Genomic DNA, 21,206 nt, shown 5'->3' on the forward strand with positions numbered 1-21,206 from the left:
TCTGTGGTCCGTTTCTTCTATGATGAAATTTGGAGAATGTGCCCATCTGGCGGGAGGGAGGTGGGAGAGGAGCGTTTGGAAGACTGGTAGGGAAGGCGCCCGGCCCTAATGGCTCAGGACAAAGTTTGGTGGGTGTCTGGTTGACACTTTAGTCTCATTAGCCCCTCCCCTCCTCCGTTGGCTGTGCCCCGACCTACACTGCCCTGCCACCTCTTCAAGCCAGAAGCACCCCACCCAACTCCTGCGGCGGGAAAGAGGTGTCCGTCTCGCACCCTGCTTCGGAAGGGCGCCGAGGGTCACGTTAACACTGCAGATTAAACACCGCGTGGTTAGTTGGCAGATTTGCAATAGGAAGCCGAGGGTCATTGGGGGAAGGGAGGATTGGGTTAGCACTGGCAGTCCTAAACCAGCCTCCACACAAGGTCACGGCGTCCGCCCGCCCAAGAGCAAACTAGAGGGACGTCTCTCCGAAGCCCCGCCCCTCCAGGGGGCCGAAGTCTCTTTTTCCCCTCCGAGTCAGGATACGTTCCCTTTAAGGCGTTCGGGAAAGTCACCACCTCAGTTCGAGAGCCAAGCCGGCACGGCGTGTTTTGTCCCTCGCGGGCTTCCGTGGGCCTGGCTGGGCGCGAGGGCGGGGCGGGGGAGCGGCGAAGGGGTCAAAGGAGACAGCGCGCACCACGTGGGCCCGTGACTCTGTCCTTCCTGCAGCGGCCGCGGCGCGCAGGGCACTTGGGTTAGTGGCGCGGCGGGCGGCGCGGACAGCCGAGCCGGACGCCCGCTCCTGCCACCATGGTCATCAAAACGGACGAGTTGCCGGCGGCCGCCCCGGCCGACAGCGCTCGGGAGCCCAGCTCGCAGGCCGGTGGCAAGGGGCGGCCCGGCGCGGCCGGTGAGCGGGGCTGGGGCCAGCCGGCAGCCGGGCTGGGAGGGCTGGACTAGGCTGAGCGGGCGGGCGGCTCGGGGCTCTGCGGGGACCGTCCACTTCCTTCCGCACTGGGACTGCATGCATCCCGCCGGGCCTTCGGCCGGGCCGCCCCCGCCCTGAAGGTCACCTTCACTGCCGCCCCCGGCTTCGTCCCGGGCTTCGCACGTGGGGTCCCGGGGAGGGCGGCTGTGGCGAGCACACGCGTGCCAGATCTTGGGGATACGTGCGTGCTCGCTCGGTCTCGGGGTGGGATGGGGGGTCGACATCCGCCACAGACGAAGGAAATCGGCGTTCCCCCACCCCCTCCACGCCCGGGCTCGGGTTCGGGAGCCCTCCCGGCGGGGGTCACTTCTGGCACTTGCAGGCCATCTCCCAACAGGAACTGGTCTGCGTCTGAGTCCAACCCTGTGCGCGCGGCTGCAGCCCTGCGAGTGAGGTTCCATTTGGGACTTCTTGGGCATGCTCGGTGGGGAGAGGGAGTTGGGTGTGTGTGTGTGTGTGTGTGTGTTGTGAGGAAGCTTATTCGTTCATTCCCTAGAGGCAAGGCTTGCTGCCCTGAACTCTGCCCTTGCCCTAAAGGTGTTGGAATGTTCGTCTTGACCTGGGAGTTAAGAATGTGGAGGTGGAGGGAGGGTAAGGCGGTAGTGTGCAGTGGTGGAAGACTAGGCACGCTCCTTGGCAGGGGGAGGTGTTTGTGCCCGAACTTGATCATTAACCCGCCTTATTGCGAAAAGTGGGTCAGCTCAGAGTTGTTCTTTTTAAGGCAAAGGTCATTAGTGTGGAGTGGAGCTCCCAGCTCCCCCCCTGGGGACCGCGTGGTGGTGCCTGTGGGAGTGGCTGCAGCCTGCCACTGCCCCCCCTCCCCTTCACTCCCTGGGTCCCTGTCTCATGTGGGCTGACATTAGCTGTCCAGATCTTCCTCAGATCTTACAGGGATGGGAACCTCTCCCCTCTGTGCCCGAGTTGGGGGTGCAGAGCTACTGCTCACTGCCACCTCCTCCCTACAAGGCCTTCTCCTAACTTCACTCACCATCCCTTCCCGCCTGGGGCTGACCTAGGAGTCTGAGAGTGTGAGGTAGGCTTTCCCACCCCAGCCAGCTTGCTGGTGTGGTCACAGTGGGGTTGGTTACCTTTTGGGTGGCAGGCAGGTTCTGTGGTGCCTTTGCTGATTGCTTGGACAAGGCCAAGATTTGGGCAGAACAATGCATGTTGACAACTCCAACTTGCCAAGCTTTGTCCTGCTGAGAGGTTAGTGGATATGAGTCAGTGGGGGCCCCAGGCTGGATAAAAGGAGGTAAGAGTTGGCTGATTTCTCCTGTAGCAAAGAGCCCTGAAGAGATGAAGTGACTTGTCCAAGGTCACATGGTGGCCTAGTTGTGGAGGGGAGCATTTGAATTTCCAGCACGTGGCCAGTGTGCCTAGGCTACCCCACCCAGCCTTCCCTTGGAGGAAGCTGGGGCGGGTATGCGGGTTTGGGTCCAATGCTGAGGATGTGGGGCTGAAGAAGGGAGAGGGTCTCTTGGAGGGCCTGGGGGCAGCAGGCTCTCAGCTGTGTGCCTCTGGGCTCCATCTGAACAAAGTGGGTGAGGGGAAGGGCATAGTGTTGGCCTTGGGGGAAACTGGAAGCTTACTAGGCTGGGAGTGGAGGGGGCAACAATGGCCCTGGCCCTGGGAGCTAGTAGGGAGGGCTGGGACTTGAGTGACTGCCAGCCTGGGTCTGCTTGGAGAAGGAGGGGTCTTCTTGGAGACTCCCAGCAGGCAGCTCTCCCCCCAGGCCCCATAGTTCTGAAGGGCTCCCCATACCCTGGAGGCGGAGGTGATCAAGGTTGTGTTGTTTTCCCTGGTGGGGGTGGATAGAAAGGGGTTGGTTACCTTGTTAGAAGAAATCATGTTTTAAAGTGTTAAGAGAACAGGCAGGTTTTTCAAGTTCACAGTGGTGTGTCAATTTCCTTCTGCCAGGGGAAGGCTCCCTGGAGCTGTGGCCTGGAGGCAGAGGGGGTTGACTGGCTGGGGAGGAGCTTGGGGGCTCAGGGGAGCTCCCCAACAGGATCCTCAAGCTCTTCTTACCTGGAGGGTCTGAGCCAGAGCAGCTTGAGGAACGATCTGTGTACTCACCTCTGTCCAGGTGGGACGGGAAGAAAGGTGATAGGTACCTTCCCCTTTGGGGTCTCCTACTGGCAGACTGCCTGTCTGCCTGCCTGTTCACATCCCCTGTCCTTGAAGCCCCGGGTTCCTGGGATGGGGTGGTGGAGCTTTTGTGGTCTTACTTCCTGTTGGAGCCTTACCTGCTGAGGCGCGGCTGGCCCTGGCACAGTCCCTTGAGCAAGGGGGGCCACGCAGGAGAAGGTGCACACGAGGGTTCTTTTTCCCTCCTACCTGCTTGTGCTGAGGTCCTCGTACCTCCAGGTCCAGGTGTGTCTCACCCCTGCACTCCGACCTGAGCCATTAAGTGTCCCTGGTGCAGTGCCTCTGCACAGGACAGCCTTCCCTCTACCTCTTCCTCTCCGTCTCCCTCATGTTCAGGGCCTCAAGGCCCCCAACCCTATATAAGAGGAAGACATATACCAGTCCAGGGCTGGTAGAGGCTTGGGGGGATCCTGGAATCTGGGGTAGACCTGGCACTGAGCATGGGAGAATGGGCAGTACTCTGTGGAAACGGGCCTCAAGGGCTGTGGCTTGGGCATCTGACAAGCTGGGTCTCTTTCTGACCTGGGCACTGCCCATCCCTCTGCATCTTGGCATGGGCAACTTGTGTCCTGGGCTCCCTGAGGAGCCTTAGTGTCCTTCCCCGAGGCCTGTGCAGGGCTGAAGGAGTCTGGGCTCTGGTCACCAGGATGGGTGGGGGGGGGGGCAGTCATTGGGGGGGTGTTTGTGAGATACTCTCCCTGTCTTGAGCCTGGGTGAAGCTGAGTGGCGCGATGGAAAGAGTGTCAGTGCCCAGCTGTCGGGGCTGCCTGGGCCCCAGGACTGGATGGAGGGGAGTATGCTTGGCGTGCCTGCTTGGCTCCCTGCCCCCACCCTGGTTAGTATGGATGCCGGGGAGGCCCTGGGAAGGTGCCCTGGCGAGGCTGGGCATGCTCCTCTCCACAGCAAACGGCCTTTGGCCCCTTGCTGCCAGCTCTGTTTTCTGGGGGGGGCGGGGGGGCGGTTAGTTTTCTCTGGCAGCGCAGGGGCTGCTGGGAAGGGAAGGAAGAGCCTGCCAGCTTCTTGGTGAAGCTGGAGGCCTGGGGCACGGGTGCAGTTGTCCTCTGGGAGACTAGGGGCCCATTTTCCCCTCTCCCTAGAACCAGCGATTCAGGAAGGGGGGGATAGGTGCCAGGTCACTTGCAGGGGGCACCCTCAGCCAGAGGCCCAAGCGGGGTACTTGACCCAGGAGGCAGCTAGGCACTCAGTGTCTGTGAGTGTCTGGTGGACAGGGGGTGGCTGCCACCCTATGGCTTGGGCCCGGGTCTGCGCCAGTTGTTGCCGGCAGCTGGCTGAAGCAGTCCTGCCTAGCCCCGCTGGGACTGGGGCCGAGGAGAGGACCCCTCTGCTGCACCCAACCCCCACCAGCCAGTCCCCTGGGCCCTCAGTCCTGAGGGTCCCAGGCACCCCAAACTCTGGGCTCTCCTGCCCTTCCGGCGACTTCCCCCACAGTGCCTCCCATTCTGAGGGCCACGGCGAGGGGACTTTGCATGCTGACCACAGTTCTCCCTGGGGTCCTGGAGCCACTGGGGCCTGCTGGCCCACAGCTGTCCTTCTGGCCGACCTTGAGCAGGATGCAAGGCTGGGGGAGCGTGCCCTTCCTGGGGCCGCCCCTGCAGGCTTGGCCCCACTGAAACCTGAAGCCAGCCCTGGGCCGACCAGCTGCGGGGAGACAAAGGTAGTGGCTGAGACAGGAACAAGGGACACGGGCTGTGTCAGGCCTGAGCTTCCTCCCTTCCATGGCAGACCCGAGGCCCCGGAGCCCAGGAGAAGGCAGCTGTCAGCTGAATCAGGTGGGCTGCGGGGCAGCAAGGACTGGCCCACCTCCTGTGGGGAGGTTTCTTGACCTTCCAATGGTGGGGACGCCTTTAGGGTCCCCGGGCAGAGGGAGATGGGCAGGGGCAGGGCGTGTTGTCACAGGAATGTGGAGGCCCTGGGGCACCAGCCATCGTGTTGTGGAATTGGGTTGGGGGCTGGGTACTTGGGGGTGGGAACCTTGGGTGATTCATTGGCACTCCCTGGGCTCTGGGAGGGAGTGCTTAGACCCCTGCCTGTCTGGGCCCAGTTCTCTGGGCGTAATCTCGGTGGGCTCACTTTTGGGCTCTCAGAGGCCAAAACTGTCCCCTCAGATCAGGTGGGACTCTTCCCACCTCTCCCTCACCCTCAGGCTTTGTAAGTCTCAAAACCCATCTCAGGAACCCCTACCTGCTGCCAACCTTCTTCCGGCCCTTCCTGGCCTCTGTACCATGTCATTAGAGCCTGGCAGGGCCTCACTCTCTCCTGGCTGGGGGTTGTCCTGCCCGGGGCTGTTGAGTGTGGGAGGGGAGAGCTGAGGCCACCCTTGTGTGCTCAGTAGCAGCTGAGCAGTTCCTGGAGGCCCCAGGTGAGCAAGGTTCGGAGCAGTGTGTGGTATGAAATGGTACGGCCTCTGGGTAGGAGTCTGTGACCTTGCTAATCCTGCGCCTTTCTGAGCCTTGGGCATGCTTGTTTGGGCCAGAGGATGGCACACGATGAGGTGCTGTTAAGCTGGTTTCGACCCACATTGACCCGAGGAGCATCAGAAGAAATTACCCTCCAGTCCTGTGTGTCACCCTCACAGTGGGGGCTGTGTCAGAGCACATTGGGGCCCTTGGCAGCCACTGTTCTGAACTCCTGGAAGTCCCAATTCACTAGCTAGGGGGCCTGGCTTCTCTTCCTTGGGTCCCCTGCTTCGTGTTCTAGTGGCTTCGATAAGAGCCACCCTGCCCTGGAGAACCTGCCTGTTGCACTCCGTTTGGGTAGGGATGGGAGGCAGCCTGGAATCTTGGGGCAGGAGCCAGGGGACCAGGGACCCAGAGCAGCACCCCTGGGCCTTGGGTGAGCTGACCTGTCAGGAAGGGACCCAGAGCCTACTTGGAGCGCCTGGCCAGGCCCAGGGGCTGATCATGGGTGGAACCCCCCAGCTTGCCTACTGGGCGATGCAGGCAGGCATGCCTGTGCTTTGTGGGAGGGTTCCCTGGGCAGGAAGGGGGTTCGCCTTTGTTCTTGATAGAAATGGGAGGTTTTGTCACCTGCTCCCACCTGTTAACAAGGCTTGAGTTAGCAGAGGTTTATCGTAATTCACTTGATGAATTCAGGCCCTTTTGCGGTGCCTGTGTAAGGAGGGGCGAGAGAAGCTGCGGTGTGAGCACCCAGCCCAGTCCAGCAGGACCAGGTAGCTGGTGCTTTGTTTTCAGGAAATAATGTGGGAGGAGAGGAAGGGGCTTGGATTCTGCCCGTTGGAGTCTTTGGCCAGGCCTCAGGGAAGAGAGTTTATTTCATCTGGGCGATGAAGGAGGGGAGGAGTGGAAGTTTGTCCAGTGGGACAGTACATCAGGCAGCAGGGGCATTGGGAACCAGATAGCAGGTGGGAGGGAAGGGGTGTGGCACGTTTCAGGAGGCAAGGGGAGCTGCAGGAGCCCAGGCTGGTGCCCCGGAGTGCTGGCCTGGGACGGAAGCTTGTCTGCTGGAGAGTACAGAGTACCTGAAGGGCTGTGTGCTGTGGGGCAGGCAGCTGTTGGACACCCTAGAGGAGGCGGGGAGACCATTAGGAACCCGCCGCCTCCCCCGCCCCCCAGGCTCAGCCTTCAGCCCTGAGCAGGATGGAGCCCGATTGGGAGGGGCCAGCGTTGATGTCTTGAGTTGTCAGTGCTGCTCCAACAGCAGGGCCATAAGTGGATACCTCTATTTACTTTCTCACCGTTCGGGAGGCCAGGTGTCCAAATCCGGGGTGGTGGGTTTGGAGGAAGGTCACTGTGTCTCTGACCTCCTGCTCCTGGGTGGGCTTCGGGGGTGTGGCAAGTCTCTTTCTTCATCACTGCTTCTTGCGTTGCTTGTTTCATTTTTTTTCTCTCTCAAAAGAGATTGACTGGGGGAGCGGGGAGGGAGGGGGAGAAATGAGCGGATGCCAGTAGCTTGCGTGGAGAGCGGATGTTTGAGAATGATGAGGGTAACAAACGTGCTTTATGCAATTGATGTGTGTATGGATGGTGATAAGAGTTGTATGAGCCCCCAGTAAAATGATTAAAACAAAAAGATTGACTCAACACACCCCTACACTAGTCTCATGACAGAGATAGCCCCTTCTCAAATGGGATTTTAGCCACACATATTAGAGGTTTGAGATTTACAGTACATCATGTAGGGGGACAGGATTCAACCCATTGATCATATTTTACCCCGTGGCTCCCCAAAATTCATGCCCTTGCCGCCCATCTTAAATCGACTCCAAGTCCAAAATTTTAGCTTCTGAAATATCTAAATCAAACATAAGTGAGCTTTAGGTGTGTTCCATCCTGGGGCAAAAGTCGGCTCCGTGCTGTGAACCTGGGAAATCTAGAATCCAAGCCCCCTGCTCACCAAGTAGGGTTGTGGACCAGGCACAAGGTAGAAGTTCTCATTCCAGACGGGAGAAGCTGGAGGGAAAGAAGGGATAGTGGACACCAAGCAAGCCCAGACCCACAGAAAAGGTCACATCAGCGCACAAGGCTCAACCCTCTTCCTGTTTGGGGGATCTTCTGAGTGGAGGTGCCTCCACCCTGGGCAGCAACTCTCCTACATTCACTTTGATCTGGCCCACTTTCCTGGCCCATCTGAGTCTGTGACTCCATCCCCTTGGCCCTGGTTGGTCTCATTCTTTGGCTCCTTAACAGCAACCTGTCCCTCGGGCACTAGAACCAGCTTAGCACTGGAGCCGGGGTGGCAAAGATGGTAGTCTTTGAAACCAAGAAGGCCCTGCTCTTAGCTCCGCTCCTGACAGTTCCGCTCTCCGAGCTGCTCCTGGGATGGCTCCTGTCTGTTCTCAGAGGACAACAGGTGGAGTTCCCTTAGTTGCTTCCTGCCTCTCGAAGTCCTAGAGGCAGACAGTCTCCTGTCTCTGTCCCCTTCAGTCTAAACCGATGGGTTTCGTGCTGTGGTTATGGATTAGATCTAGCTGGTGTGGATTAAAGTTTAAGGACAGGCTGAATCTCCTTTTAACAGAAAACTGTGTAGCCACTTGGGTGAAACTTCTAGGATACAAGTCTTTAATGTGTTGAACCGCATTTTTCCAGTCTTGTCTATTTGGTTTTCATTTGGCACAGTTCACTTTTAAGTCTCCCTTTCCCCCTCACATTTTATAAGCAGCAAAGTAGAAACCATGTGCTTAGAAATCTCAGCCAAATACTGAAGCTCCTCACTGACCAGTTCTATCTCCCACCAAGCATTTGAAGAGAATTCCCATGAGTTTTTGGTCACTGCGTAAAAAGCATTGCCCTTCCTCCGTTGCCCAATCACATGTTTTGTTTTGTTTTTTTGGGGGGAGCCGGCTCAGATGCTAGCAGCATTCTGCTCCTGGGGCCATGCGTGCTCCCCGAGATGATGGGAACCGTCTCTGTAGCTCCACTGCCTTCGGAGACGTCACCAGAATCGCGCCTGATGTCTCTAAGTATACCAGTGGTCTCTTCAAGGCACGGCCGTCGATCCGACTCCTGGGATCCTCTGGTGGTTTCTGAGACGGTGAAATCTTGCCAGGAGCCGACAGCCTTACTATTAAGCACATCAGGGCTCTTCCACAGCCACCCATGAACCAATTCCCCAACTGCTTTGACACTGTCAGCGTCTGTGAGAGCAGCCACCCTCACATCTTGGTACCAAATCCTGTCTTCGTTTCCCAGTGGTGCCAAAGTGAGCAACCAAGAGTGGGAGGCTTTAACAGAGAGAAGTTCATTTTCCATCGCGAAGGGGCCTTGGCTCACTGCCATCAAGGGCGTCCCTGCCGACTCAGGGACCCTACAGGGCAGGGCACAACTGTCCCTGTGCCTTTCTGAGACGCTAAAGGAGCCACTGGTGGTTCTGGGCGGCCCACCTTGTGGTTAGCAGCCCAGTGCGGAACCAGCAGGCCTTAGAGGAAGCTAGGCGCCCCAGTCTGGGGCACTGGCCCCCGGGGAAGAAGACTTGCTCCCCCGCCCTGCTCTCAGGGAGCTGCTGCTCTTCCTGTGGCTTGGCCGCTCTCTTGCCCAGTCTTTGCTTGTTTAATCTCTTTTATTTATATCTCCAACGGGATTAACTCAAGACACAGACTACACTGATCTTGTTGCATTAACACAGCAAAGCCAGCCCATTCCCGAGTGGGATTAGAAGCCTAGAGGCTGGAGTTTTAGAATACAGCATTGGGGTGGCGTAAGGCATAGTTCAAGCCGTCACGCTGTCAGTCAGCGGAGGGGAGGAAGATGTGACGGGTGGGTGGCTGGGTGAGTTAAGGGCATTTTGAGGAGCTTGGCTGTAGAAGGGAAGAGACCTTGAACTACAGGTGAGAGAGGTATGCTAAGGGTGAGGTAGGATTATGTGTCTGGGTTGGGGCCAGGTTTCAGGAGGACATGCAGACCTCTCCTGAGGGGCACCCACCCACCCAGGGGAAATGAAACATCCCACCTAACCAGCCCTGCCCATCTGACTACCCCTTTCTGTCACCCCTAGAACCAACATCAGTCATGCTGTTGAATGGGGACTGCCCGGAGAGTCTGAAGGAGGGGGCAGGGGAGGTGGAGCCCCCTCGGGAGAACGGGCTGGAGGAGGCTGAGCCCGGAGATGAGGCCACTGGACAGGAGGTCATTGTCATCCAGGACACGGGCTTTTCTGTGAAGATCCTGGCTCCGGGGATTGAGCCCTTCTCTCTGCAGGTGAGGTGGAGGTGGAGTGCAGAGGACTAGGGATCCGGGCCAGAAAGCTGAGCTCCACTTTTGTGAGTCCAGGCCCCAGGCTATTGGCAGCAGATGGGGGTCCTGATGCCTGGCTCAAGGTCATTTGAGCCAGTGTGGTGGACCCGGGACTGAGGGCAACTTCAGGCCACTCTATTACTGGAGAACAACTGCCCCTGAAAATGCCAGCTGTGTGGGCAGATGTGTGGCAGGGGCAACTTCAGGCCATTCTATTACTGGAGAACAACTGCCCCTGAAAATGCCAGCTGTGTGGGCAGATGTGTGGCAGGGGCGGGTGGGTGTTGAAGCCCGACTCCCTGGGCTTCAAGCTTCCTGCTTTGCCCTGGAGCACTATGCCACTTTTGCATGGGGTAGTGGGTGCTGCTGCGTGGTCTCCAGGGCAGAACCATAGTCTTATACCCCTACCTCATTGGGTCCCAGAGAGAAAAGGCTCTCTCTCTCACGTGTGTGCGCACACAAGACAGGTGGGCATGGTGTATGTGGGCAGAATTTGGGACTTTTTCTCTAGGACCGTAGATCCCTTGGTCTGGGGAGGGGCCTGAGTCCTAGCTTTCCACCATGTGGCCTCTCACTGGGGTGGATGGGGCCATCTCCCTGGCAGGTTTCCCCCCAGGAGATGGTGCAGGAAATCCACCAGGTGCTCATGGACCGAGAAGACACTTGCCATCGCACCTGCTTCTCCCTGCACCTGGAAGGCAACATGCTGGACCACTTCTCAGAGCTGCGCAGCGTCGAGGGGCTGCAGGAGGGCTCGGTGCTGCGCGTGGTGGAAGGTGGGTTGGTGGGCAGAGAGCGAGCCTTAGGACCTGAGCATACCAGGCAGCTGAGGCCCCTCCCACCCTCCCCGTGCGCTATCTGAGTGCCCCGAGTGGGTGAAGCGGGCAGGGTAGGGCCTGCTTATCACACAGCCAGAGTCTCTCTGAAAAAAGGGGGAGAGGATTGAGCAAGGCCTACGAAGAGAAAAGTTGACTCAAAACAAAACAGCCTCCCGGTCCTGGGGGGAGGGGGGGAGGACTGCTTGTGTCAATTAAGGTCCCAGGGCATGTCAGGTTTATTCAAAGCTGGTCGGAAAATACCTGTAAACCAGGTGTGCCGCTACTCACTGGATCGTGGAACCCCTCTTCTCCCTCTGAGAGCCACTGTTAAAATCTCCGAAACACACCGGCCAGGTGTTAGGAATTCTGGGGTTTGGGATGTCTTGGGAAGAACAGGGATGGGACTGTAGGGAACCCAGGAGCTCCTGAGGCTCCACCCACCAGGGCAGTGACTTTCATGCATGCCTCGAGGCCTGTGTCCTTTGTAAACAGGGATCTCTGCCTCCCTCCCCACCCCCACCCCCCCAAGCTGTGGGGTGCATGTTTGGAAACCCAGCACATGTGCTCATGCCGGGAACTTGAAAACGGAAGCCTTAAAGTGGGACATTAAAGTCACCCCTGATAGTGCCACTTGAACTGTTATTTTCTCTGCCAGGTGGGGGGTTCCAGGGTGCAGGGCCCCAGCAGGCTGGCCTCTGACTAAGCCCCGCCCACCCCCGCCCCGGCAGAGCCCTACACGGTGCGCGAGGCCCGCATCCATGTGCGCCACGTCCGAGACCTGCTCAAAAGCCTGGACCCGTCCGATGCCTTCAACGGGGTGGACTGCAACTCCCTGTCCTTCCTGAGTGTCTTCACCGACGGTGACTTAGGAGGTGCGGGGGGCATTGGCCTGTGGGTGGGGCCTGGGAGGGGCCAAGAGGGCAGTCTCCCCAGCTGAAGGAGCTGTGGGCCCCTGGGCAGGCCCTGTGCTGACCACCAGCCTCCGGTCCCTCAGACAGCGGGAAGCGGAAGAAGGGTTTGGAGATGGACCCCATCGATTGCACGCCTCCCGAGTACATCCTTCCAGGCAGCCGGGAGCGGCCGCTGTGTCCCCTGCAGCCCCAGAACCGTGACTGGAAGGTGGGGCTCCTGGTGGAGCACCAGGGAGCGGGGTCCTGGGGGGGCGGAGCCACCTCGCCAGGAGACCAGGGCACTCAAGCTCGCCTGCTTGCTTGCAGCCCCTGCAGTGCCTGAAGGTGCTCACCATGAGTGGCTGGAACCCACCACCTGGGAACCGCAAGATGCACGGGGACCTCATGTACCTGTTTGTGATCACGGCCGAGGACCGGCAAGTCAGCATCACCGCCTCCACTCGGGGCTTCTACCTGAACCAGTGAGTGCCTGCTTGTGGGCTACAGATTCCCACCTTCCCCCCGTTCCCTCACCTGCCCAGTGACTGCCCCCTCTCTCACAGGTCCACAGCGTATCACTTCAACCCCAAGCCTGCGAACCCCCGCTTCCTCAGCCATTCCCTGGTGGAGCTGCTCAACCAGATCAGCCCCACCTTCAAAAAGAACTTTGCCGTGCTGCAGAAGAAAAGGTAGTGCCACTGTCGCAGCTCATGTCACATTGGAGTTGGGGCAAAGCAGCCAGCTGGGCCTCCGGAGACAAGAGTCCCCCTTTAGGGAGCTGTCAGCCAGGATGAGTGACAGAGGCCCCAGGAGAGGTGTACGAGTGGCTCGGTTACTTCTCGGGGTGGGGTCTTGTTGAGGGCGATGCTGGACCAGGTAGGGACCTAGGAGAAAAGGGTGCCCTGGTCAGGGCTCCAGATTTGGCGGGCCCCCTCATCTCTCCCCACCTCCCCCCGATAGGGTCCAGCGCCACCCGTTCGAGAGGATCGCCACCCCATTCCAGGTGTACAGCTGGACGGCCCCCCAGGCGGAGCATGCCATGGACTGTGTGCGCGCAGAGGACGCCTACACCTCACGGCTGGGCTACGAAGAGCACATTCCTGGACAGGTACTGCACCCTGGTTTGTCCTGTCCCTCGGCGGAAGACCCCCGGGCACTGTGCCCTGTGGGGAGGAGGAGGAGGAGGTGGAGTCACTGCCATGGGGCCTAGGCTGAGCTGCCTGCTCCCTCCTGGTCCTTCCGCAGACCCGGGACTGGAATGAGGAGCTGCAGACCACAAGGGAGCTTCCACGCAAGAACCTGCCCGAGCGGCTGCTACGGGAACGAGCCATATTCAAGGTGCTCCAGCCCCTCTGCCTAGAGAGCACTTGGCTCTGCCCCCTGCTCCCGGAGGCCGGTCAGGGGTCTTGCCTGTGAGCTGGCCAAGCAGCCAGGTCGGCTCTAGCCCCCCTCCTGCGCCTAGGCACACTGCCTGCCACGGCCCGTCTGTACATTGGGGTTTGAAAATTGCTAGTGCATTTCACTAAGGCAGTGAGTAAGGGAAAGATGGCTGCACTTGGAAAAGCTGAGTTGAGGCTCCAGCGCGGCCTTGCTGCTGTGGATAGCGGTGGACACAAGGGCTGTCGGTTCTGGGGCCTGACTCAGCGCAGGCTCCTGGAGGGCTTTGGAGGCTCATCTGGGGCGATCCTCCTGCCTCCTTGTAAAGCTCAGTGCTTGTGCCCTCGCCGTCTTAGAGGTGAGAAGGCGGGCCTGAGGGTCCTCTCCAGGTCCACCTTAAGCGTTTGGTTTGCCCACATCTGGCTGATCACTCAGCCATGCCCTCCTGGCGGCCGGGGGTGGGGTGGGGGGTTGGAGAGGGGTGGCTCTTACGAAGAGGGTCTAGCTGAGCTTGACTAGGCTGGAGGTGGCCCGCGGTCTCACACTGCTCCCTTGCCAGGTGCACAGCGACTTCACGGCCGCAGCCACGCGGGGCGCCCTGGCTGTCATCGACGGCAACGTGATGGCCATCAACCCCAGCGAGGAGACCAAGATGCAGATGTTCATCTGGAACAACATCTTCTTCAGCCTGGGCTTCGACGTCCGCGACCACTACAAGGACTTCGGCGGGGACGTGGCGGCCTACGTGGCCCCCACCAACGACCTGAACGGTGTGCGCACGTACAACGCAGTGGATGTGGAGGGGCTGCACACGCTGGGCACGGTGGTGGTGGACTACCGCGGCTACCGCGTCACGGCCCAGTCCATCATCCCCGGCATCCTGGAGCGGGACCAGGAGCAGAGCGTGATCTACGGCTCCATCGACTTTGGCAAGACGGTGGTGTCCCACCCCCGCTACCTGGAGCTGCTGGAGCGCACGAGCCGGCCCCTCAAGATCCTGCGGCACCGCGTGCTCAACGAGCGCGACGAGGCGGTGGAGCTGTGCTCCTCCGTGGAGTGCAAGGGCATCATCGGCAACGACGGACGCCACTACATCCTCGACCTGCTGCGCACCTTCCCGCCCGACCTCAACTTCCTGCCGGTGCCGGGTGAGGCGCTGCCCGAGGAGTGCACCCGCGCCGGCTTCCCCCGCACCCACCGCCACAAGCTCTGCTGCCTGCGCCAGGAGCTGGTGGACGCCTTCGTGGAGCACCGGTGAGCGGTCCCCCTGACCCCCAGCCCAGCCTCCTCCAGCCCCACTGCCAGGACCTGTCCAGTGCCGTGACCAGGGGTCTTAGACCCACCCAACGGCTGCTTGCCCCTCTCTGAACTTCAGGTGGTCCTGCCCTGTCGGGGTGGGAGCCCAGCCTGAGGGGTTAGCTGCTCCTCACTGGCCCACACACTGCCTCCGGGGCCCTTTGTTGAGCTGGCATGTTGTTGACACAGCGGAGGTGGTGTGTCCTCTGCCTGGGGGGTGTCCAGCCTGCTAACTTCAGGGCATCTTCCCCCCTCCAGGTACCTCCTCTTCATGAAGCTGGCTGCCCTGCAGCTGATGCAGCAGAAAGCTAGCAAGATGGAGACCCCCACTTCCCTGGAAAATGGCAGCCCCCCCTCATTGGAGCCCAAGCCGGAAGCCTCCCCGGGCACGGAGGAGGCGGGCAGGGCAGAGGAGGGCAGCAGTGCGAGCGGCCTGGCCAGGGCGAAGGAGCTGGCGGAGACCATCGCCTCAGATGACAGTGCAGGTGGGGACAACCGGGACCCGGGAGAGCGGCCTTTGCAGTCGCAGGCAGGGCTGCCCTCGGAGGCTGGCCCAGGACAGCCCCACTGAGAGCAGGTGGGCCCCTCTCCACAGCTGACCCGCGGAGCCGGGAGGCCATCTGCAACGCCTGCAAGGCGGTCGGCTCCGTCAGCAGCACTGCCTTCGACATCCGCTTCAACCCGGACATCTTCTCGCCAGGCAAGCAGCGGGGCCTGGCAGGCCCAGGGGCATGGCAGGGCAAGGGTCCTTCGCCCATCTGGGTACCACCTCCCCTCCCTCTCTCTCCCCCAGGGGTCCGCTTCCCCGAGTCCTGCCAGGAGGAAGTTCGAGACCAGAAGCAGCTGTTGAAAGACGCGGCTGCCTTCCTGCTCTCCTGCCAAATCCCAGGCTTGGTGAGCGCTGCAGGGGGCTGCCGCGCAGGTCGCTGGGGCAAGGACCCCATGAGGAAGGCAGAAGGATTGGCCTCCTTTCACAGATGGGGAAGCCCACTCAGAGGGGGTGTGAGCCTCCAGGCCCAGAGTCCATACTGCCGTGGGCCCCCACCCCGTGTAGCTGACAGCTAGGGGGTCTGTTCCTGTGAAAATGGAGAGAGGTGGATGGGTGCCCATCTCCTCATTCCCACAAGCCCTTCAGACAGTGGGTGTTCCTGCTAAGGCAGCGTTAAGCTGGACACACTCAGCAGACCCCTCCTCCATCCATTCCCCCCTCCCGCTGTGGGCTCTCTGAATTCACCCGATAGGCACTCCCTCCTTTCTGCCACCTGGTGAGTCCCATCCAACCAGGTCAGCTTGTGGATGCCGGGGGCAGGTCTTCCTGGCCTTGCTACTGTTTTGTCCCTGCCCCCTTTTTCTTGGGGGAGACCCTGGGCCTTTGTCCCCCTCCCTCCCTCGGCCCAGGGAGCGGGCTCTCCAGGCCAAGCCAGGGCCAGGGCCTGGGGCAGGGCCCGGGCTGGTGGGGCCTGACCTGCTGCAGCCCGCAGGTGAAGGACTGCGCGGACCATGCCGTGCTGCCCATGGACGGGGCCACACTGGCCGAGGTGATGCGTCAGCGGGGCATCAACATGCGCTACCTGGGCAAGGTGCTGGATCTGCTGCTCCGGAGTCCTGCCCGCAGCCAGCTGGACCATGTCTATGTGAGTGCCACGCTCAAACTGCTGGGCCCGGGGGGGTCAGGGAGTCCGGAGGGAGTCCTGGGGCCTGAGTAAGACTTCCCATTCTAAACCCTTGTAGAAAATCGGTATTGGAGAACTCATCACCCGCTCTGCCAAACACATCTTCAAGACCTACCTACAGGTACCGCCCCTGTGTGCCCACAGGTGGGTAAGAGCCCGGTGTTGGGGCTGAGGGCATGTGACTGGTCCTGTGCTCCCTTGCAGGGGGTGGAGCTCTCGGGGCTCTCAGCCGCCATCAGCCACTTCCTGAATTGTTTCCTGAGCTCCTACCCCAACCCTGTGGCCCACCTGCCTGCTGACGAGCTGGTCTCCAAGAAGAGGAACAGGAGGAGGAAAAACCGGCCCCCAGGGGCCGCGGATAACACCGCCTGGGCCGTCATGACCCCCCAGGAGCTCTGGAAGAACATCTGCCAGGAGGCTAAGAACTACTTCGACTTCAGCCTTGAGTGGTATGGGCTTAGGGGTGGGTGTGGGGTTGAGTGCTGGTGCCCGGGAGGTATGTGTGTGTGTCTCGCTCTCGCTGGCCCTGTGTGTGTGTGTCTCTCTCTCTCTTGCTGGCCCTGAGTCCTTCGTTCCTGGGTGGCATGAGGATTCTCCTGCAGCCCTGGTCCATGGTCACTGGGCAGTGAAATGGGGAGGAAGAGAGGTGCTAGCTCTGAGGGAAGAGTTTGGGGAGTGTGGACAGGCGGTCCGTTCTGAGTGCCTGTTGGAGGGACTGGTGTCTGGGTGGGGGTGCTGTTCTTGGCAAAGGGGCCCACTGCTACCTCCCGCCCACAGTGAGACTGTGGACCAAGCGGTGGAGAACTACGGCCTGCAGAAGATAACGCTGTTGCGCGAGATCTCCCTGAAGACTGGGATCCAGGTGGGCATGGGTCCTGGCCCCTCCTCGCAGCAAGATACCCGGGGCCATCAGGGCGCCGTGCATGGTGCGGGTTGCTGGGTCCGAGGCTGGCTGCCAAGTGCCGGACTCCGTCCCCAGATCTTGCTGAAGGAGTACAGCTTTGACAGCCGCCACAAGCCAGCCTTCACGGAGGAAGACGTACTCAACATCTTTCCTGTGGTCAAGCATGTCAGTCCCAAGGCCTCCGACGCCTTCCACTTCTTCCAGAGCGGGCAGGCCAAAGTACAACAGGGTGCGTGGCCCAGCGGGGTTGGGCGGGGGCTTGGGGTCTCCTCTGCCCACCCTGACGTGCCACCTGTGGGCGCCCGACCCCCAGGCTTCCTGAAGGAGGGCTGTGAGCTCATCAGCGAGGCCCTGAACCTGTTCAACAACGTCTACGGGGCCATGCACGTGGAGATCTGCGCCTGCCTGCGCCTGCTCGCCCGGCTGCACTACATCATGGGCGACTACGGCGAGGTGAGCCCGCCCGGGGCAGGAAACAGGCCGCTGCGGAGGGGAGTTGAAAGGCTCCGCTTAGAGACCCCCCACGTAGACCAGGGAGACCTGGGGGCTGCCCCACCCCACTTCAGCTCTAGGAATTGCCAGTGTGTGTGTGTGTGTGCGCGCGCGCGCGCGTGTGTATTTAACACGCTTCTAGAGTAGTCTTATATTTGGAAGGGTTTATGACATAGGCTTTTGGGAAGAGAAAGCTTAAGGCCATGGTGTTTGCACGGTCTGAGGGAGGCAGAACGGTCACAGGGCTCCCCTGGATCCCCCTCCACTGCCTTTGTGCAGAGACAGGGTGCCGCCAGGGGTGGGGCCCTCCCATTGACCCCGCCGACTCCTCTCCTCAGGCCCTGAGCAACCAGCAGAAGGCAGTGCTGATGAGCGAGCGCGTGATGGGCATCGAGCACCCCAACACCATCCAGGAATATGTGCGTAAGGCCGGGGTCTGCGAGGTGGGGCCTGCAGACTGGCCTGTCCTGGCCTGACCTCAGCCCGCCCTGCAGATGCATCTGGCCCTGTACTGCTTCGCCAGCAGCCAGCTGTCCACAGCCTTGAGCCTGCTGTACCGCGCCCGCTACCTCATGCTGCTTGTGTTCGGGGAAGACCACCCAGAGGTGGCCTTGCTGGACGTGAGTGCCAGGGTCAGGGGCTGTGGGGACTAGCCCTGAGTCCTAGAGCATCAGGAGCTGACTGACTGTGTGGCCTCCCCCCCACCCCCCAGAACAACATCGGGCTGGTACTGCACGGGGTGATGGAATATGACCTGTCGCTGCGCTTCCTGGAGAATGCGCTGGCTGTCAGCACCAAGTACCACGGGCCCAAGTCCCTCAAGGTGGCCCTCAGGTGAGCTGTCCTGCCTCATGGGGTTGTGAGACAGGGCTTGGTCTTGCATCTGGTCCCTCAGAAACCTTCTCTCAGCTTCTGTCCTGAGCCCTACGCTGCTCTGTAGATGCCAGAGAGGGCTCTAGAGTAGACCCCCATCTCCCCCTGAAAATCAGACGCACTGCCCCAGCCCCCTCGTGTCCTCGGCCACCCCATGCACGCCCGGTCTGTTTGCAGCCACCACCTGGTTGCCCGAGTCTATGAGAGCAAAGCTGAGTTCCGGTCCGCCCTGCAGCACGAGAAGGAGGGCTACACCATCTACAAGACTCAGGTGGGCAGGGGCCTGGTGACCACGGTGGGAGGGGCAGGGTCTGGTGCGGGTTAGCCAAGTTCATGGGCGTGGTGCTGGGCAAAGGCCAAAAGAACAGGTGCGCTGTTCCCAGGCTATAAGCACCGTCATGGACTGTCTGTGAGGATTCAGGGCTGGGCGTAGAAACAGGAGCAGTCCCAGGTGGGCTGGGCAGGGCTCCAGTGGAGCCAGGCCTCCAGGCTCAGGGCAGCCCCCACCCTCCCCTGCCTGCACCCTTGCCCCCCTGTAGCTGGGCGAGGACCACGAGAAAACCAAGGAGAGCTCCGAGTACCTCAAGTGCCTGACCCAGCAGGCCGTGGCCCTGCAGCGCACCATGAACGAAATCTACCGCAATGGCTCCAGCGCCAACATCCCTCCCCTCAAGGTCTGTCTGTCCGTCCGTGGGTGCGCTGGGGGTCTCCACACCCAACTTCCCCGCTCACGCTCCCCACGGCCTGCAGTTCACAGCCCCCAGCATGGCCAGTGTTCTTGAGCAGCTCAACGTCATCAATGGCATCCTCTTCATTCCTCTCAGGTGAGGCCCTGCACCGGGAGACAACCCCCTCCCCCCCAACCCCCCATCCCACCCCGACCCTGGCACCAAACCTGTCTGAATGCCTAACTCAGATACGGCTGAGAACGGAAGCGCCAGCCGTGGGAAGGGGTTCCTTGTGAATGCTTTGAGGTGCGTGGTGCCTAGCCTGCTAGGCACAATTGAGCGGCTGGTGGCTCCGGTGTTGCCATCACCAGGGCCCTCTGTGAATCAAGGGCTCCCTTCTCCATCCCATTATTGCAGGGGACAGGGAGGTCCCTTCCACAATGACCAGAGCCTGGGTTTGTCCCGAGGGCACATTCCATGAGAGCCCTAGGGTGGCAGAGAGGGCCCAGGTCCACTCTGACTTCCCACCCTCCACCCGACCTGCTCAGCCCAAAGGACCTGGAGAGCCTGAAGGCTGAGGTGGCGCGGCGGCACCAGCTGCAGGAGGCCAGCAGAAACAGGGGTCAGGACGAGGAGCCCATGTCCACTGAGCCCGAGCCCACAGGGCCCCCAGAGGAGGCGGACTCACAGCCCCCAGCCGCCAAGGAGCCTGCTCCGAGCTTGCAGGGCTAGAAAGTGAGGGCGCGACGGACACTCAGCTGCCCCAGTGCCCAGCTGTCCAGACTCCAGGAGAAGGGGGCACGCCCTGCAGACTGGAAGAGGAAGCAGCCTCTCTCCCTCCACATTTCCAACCCCACCCCACCCCTAGTGCCCTCCTGGGACCCCGCCCGGCCCGCCTGCCCCCCTCAAGATGTTTTGCACTGGTTCAGAGAGTCTATGAGGCCGAGCCCCATTGAAGCCACGTGATGCAGTGTGTGGGCGTCCGTTCCCTGCGCAGGGAGGTGCCCCTGCCTTCAAGCAGGTGTGTGCGAGTGTCCCTGCCACAAGCCCACTGTACATAGCCCCGAGCGAGTCCGTCCTGAGTGGGTGAGTGCAGATGCGACTTCTCAGGTCATTTGTATGTTGGACATGGCTGCTGCTTTGGCTGCCACTGCCCCGGGGCCCAGCCTGGCCAGAGGGCGAGAGTGGAAGCCAGGAAGGTGGGGGCTCTCCTGTGTCTTGGGGATGGGGCGGGGGGCGGGCAGAGCTCTGGCAGGGCCGGAGGGTGAGATGCACTTGAGCTTTCGCAAGATTGGAGCTTCCCCAGTTTCAGGATTGGGGACTAGGCTGACGTGCTGTGGCTCAGACGGGTCAGCTCAGGGCTACCCTGTGCTTCCGTACCCACCCAGCCTCTTGGCCCATGGACTCTGACCTGCTGCCCCCTTCCTGCTCCCCAAATGGGGAAAACCTTGGGGGCTACGGTCTGAATGTATCCTCCCCTTGTTAACCCAAGCTGCCTAGCGCACGGTGGGGGGTGGGGCCGGTGAAAAGGGGCTGGACTGAATCATGGATCCTGGGCATCTGGCACAGCACCTTCTGCAGAGAGAGGCTCAGGTGTCAGGGGAGGGCAGCCCTGTAGCCTGCCTGTCTGCTGGTACCCTGCCCCCAGACTGACAACTTGTGAGCTGGGGGGAGTGGGGCCTGGGGTGTGGCCTGTCTGGGGGTGTGGCCAAGAGCTGCCTAGGGAGATGGTCTGCCCAGACAACCCTGTTTCAAAGGGAGTGGGCTGGAGCTAGCCAGCAAAGCAATCCCTCCGCTGATCAAGAACTTTTTTCTTGTTTTTAAACCATCACGTCTTCATTTCACATTGGAATAAAGTGAGTTTTTGAAGCCTGCTGCTCCAGTCTCTGCCGTGTTTCTGTGTGCAGTCTCACCTGGCCATGAGGGGCACTGCCAGAACAGTTCCTCATGGAATCAGCTTAGTCAGGGTTTTCCACCTGGTGCTGTGGAGGGAAAGGCCTGTTGGTGACCCAAGGGCGTGCCTGCTACAGGAGATGGCTGCCACTGGCATTTCCCCGGGGCTCCACGGTGTAGGCTGCTGTGTGGACAGTTGGGGGACTGAGGTGTGGTGATGGGCCTCCCCAGCCACAGAACAGGGAGTGCCCGGCAGGGAATTGCCCATCACAGGTTAGGTTTCAGAGCTAGCCTTTTTGGAGGTCCACCTCTTCACACACAACCCCTAATTCATGGCGCTTTTACTTCCTACTTTTCCAATTTTGCTTTTTTTTTTTTTAATCACTGTAATTGGCAATTTGTTTATTTTTAAGGTGTTTTTTTTAAAACATTTTATTAGGGGCTCATACAACTCTTATCACAATCCATACACACATCAATTGTGTAAAGCGCATTTGTAC

At 60.4% G+C, this 21,206-nt stretch overlaps 1 protein-coding gene across 2 annotated transcripts; it reads left to right on the forward strand.

The window, feature by feature from the left end:
* The first annotated feature begins 752 nt into the window (after positions 1–752).
* On the forward strand, positions 753–19,647 carry CLUH (clustered mitochondria homolog). 2 transcript variants are annotated; one of them, XM_030888168.2, is made up of 26 exons: positions 753–889; positions 9,584–9,786; positions 10,427–10,598; positions 11,369–11,512; positions 11,635–11,759; positions 11,858–12,012; positions 12,094–12,219; positions 12,491–12,638; positions 12,776–12,868; positions 13,467–14,161; positions 14,462–14,688; positions 14,799–14,903; positions 14,997–15,097; positions 15,685–15,837; positions 15,935–15,997; positions 16,081–16,325; positions 16,654–16,738; positions 16,856–17,009; positions 17,094–17,233; positions 17,611–17,691; positions 17,767–17,892; positions 17,985–18,106; positions 18,323–18,416; positions 18,685–18,819; positions 18,896–18,969; positions 19,362–19,647. In XM_030888168.2, the coding sequence occupies exons 1-26, from the start codon at positions 790–792 to the stop codon at positions 19,543–19,545; spliced, it is 4,050 nt and encodes a 1,349-aa protein (XP_030744028.1). In that variant the 5' UTR covers positions 753–789; the 3' UTR covers positions 19,546–19,647. The 2 variants fall into 2 exon arrangements, with proteins under 2 accessions (XP_030744028.1, XP_045155609.1); XM_045299674.1 differs by lacking the exon at positions 753–889 and adding an exon at positions 4,689–4,902.
* Positions 19,648–21,206: the final 1,559 nt, after the last annotated feature.

Source organism: Echinops telfairi, unplaced genomic scaffold (genome assembly GCF_000313985.2).
Source record: "Echinops telfairi isolate 266 unplaced genomic scaffold, ASM31398v2 ScPeMD7_7458;HRSCAF=8496, whole genome shotgun sequence".
Taxonomy (NCBI): Eukaryota; Metazoa; Chordata; class Mammalia; order Afrosoricida; family Tenrecidae; genus Echinops; species Echinops telfairi.

Bases quoted from the DNA above. Each gene is read 5' to 3' on its own strand.
- CLUH (XM_030888168.2), top strand. From the start codon at position 790: ATGGTCATCAAAACGGACGAGTTGCCGGCGGCCGCCCCGGCCGACAGC. The intron at 17,234-17,610 runs GTGAGCCCGCCC...TCCTCTCCTCAG, and splicing joins TCATGGGCGACTACGGCGAG to GCCCTGAGCAACCAGCAGAA. The intron at 17,893-17,984 runs GTGAGTGCCAGG...CCCACCCCCCAG, and splicing joins CAGAGGTGGCCTTGCTGGAC to AACAACATCGGGCTGGTACT.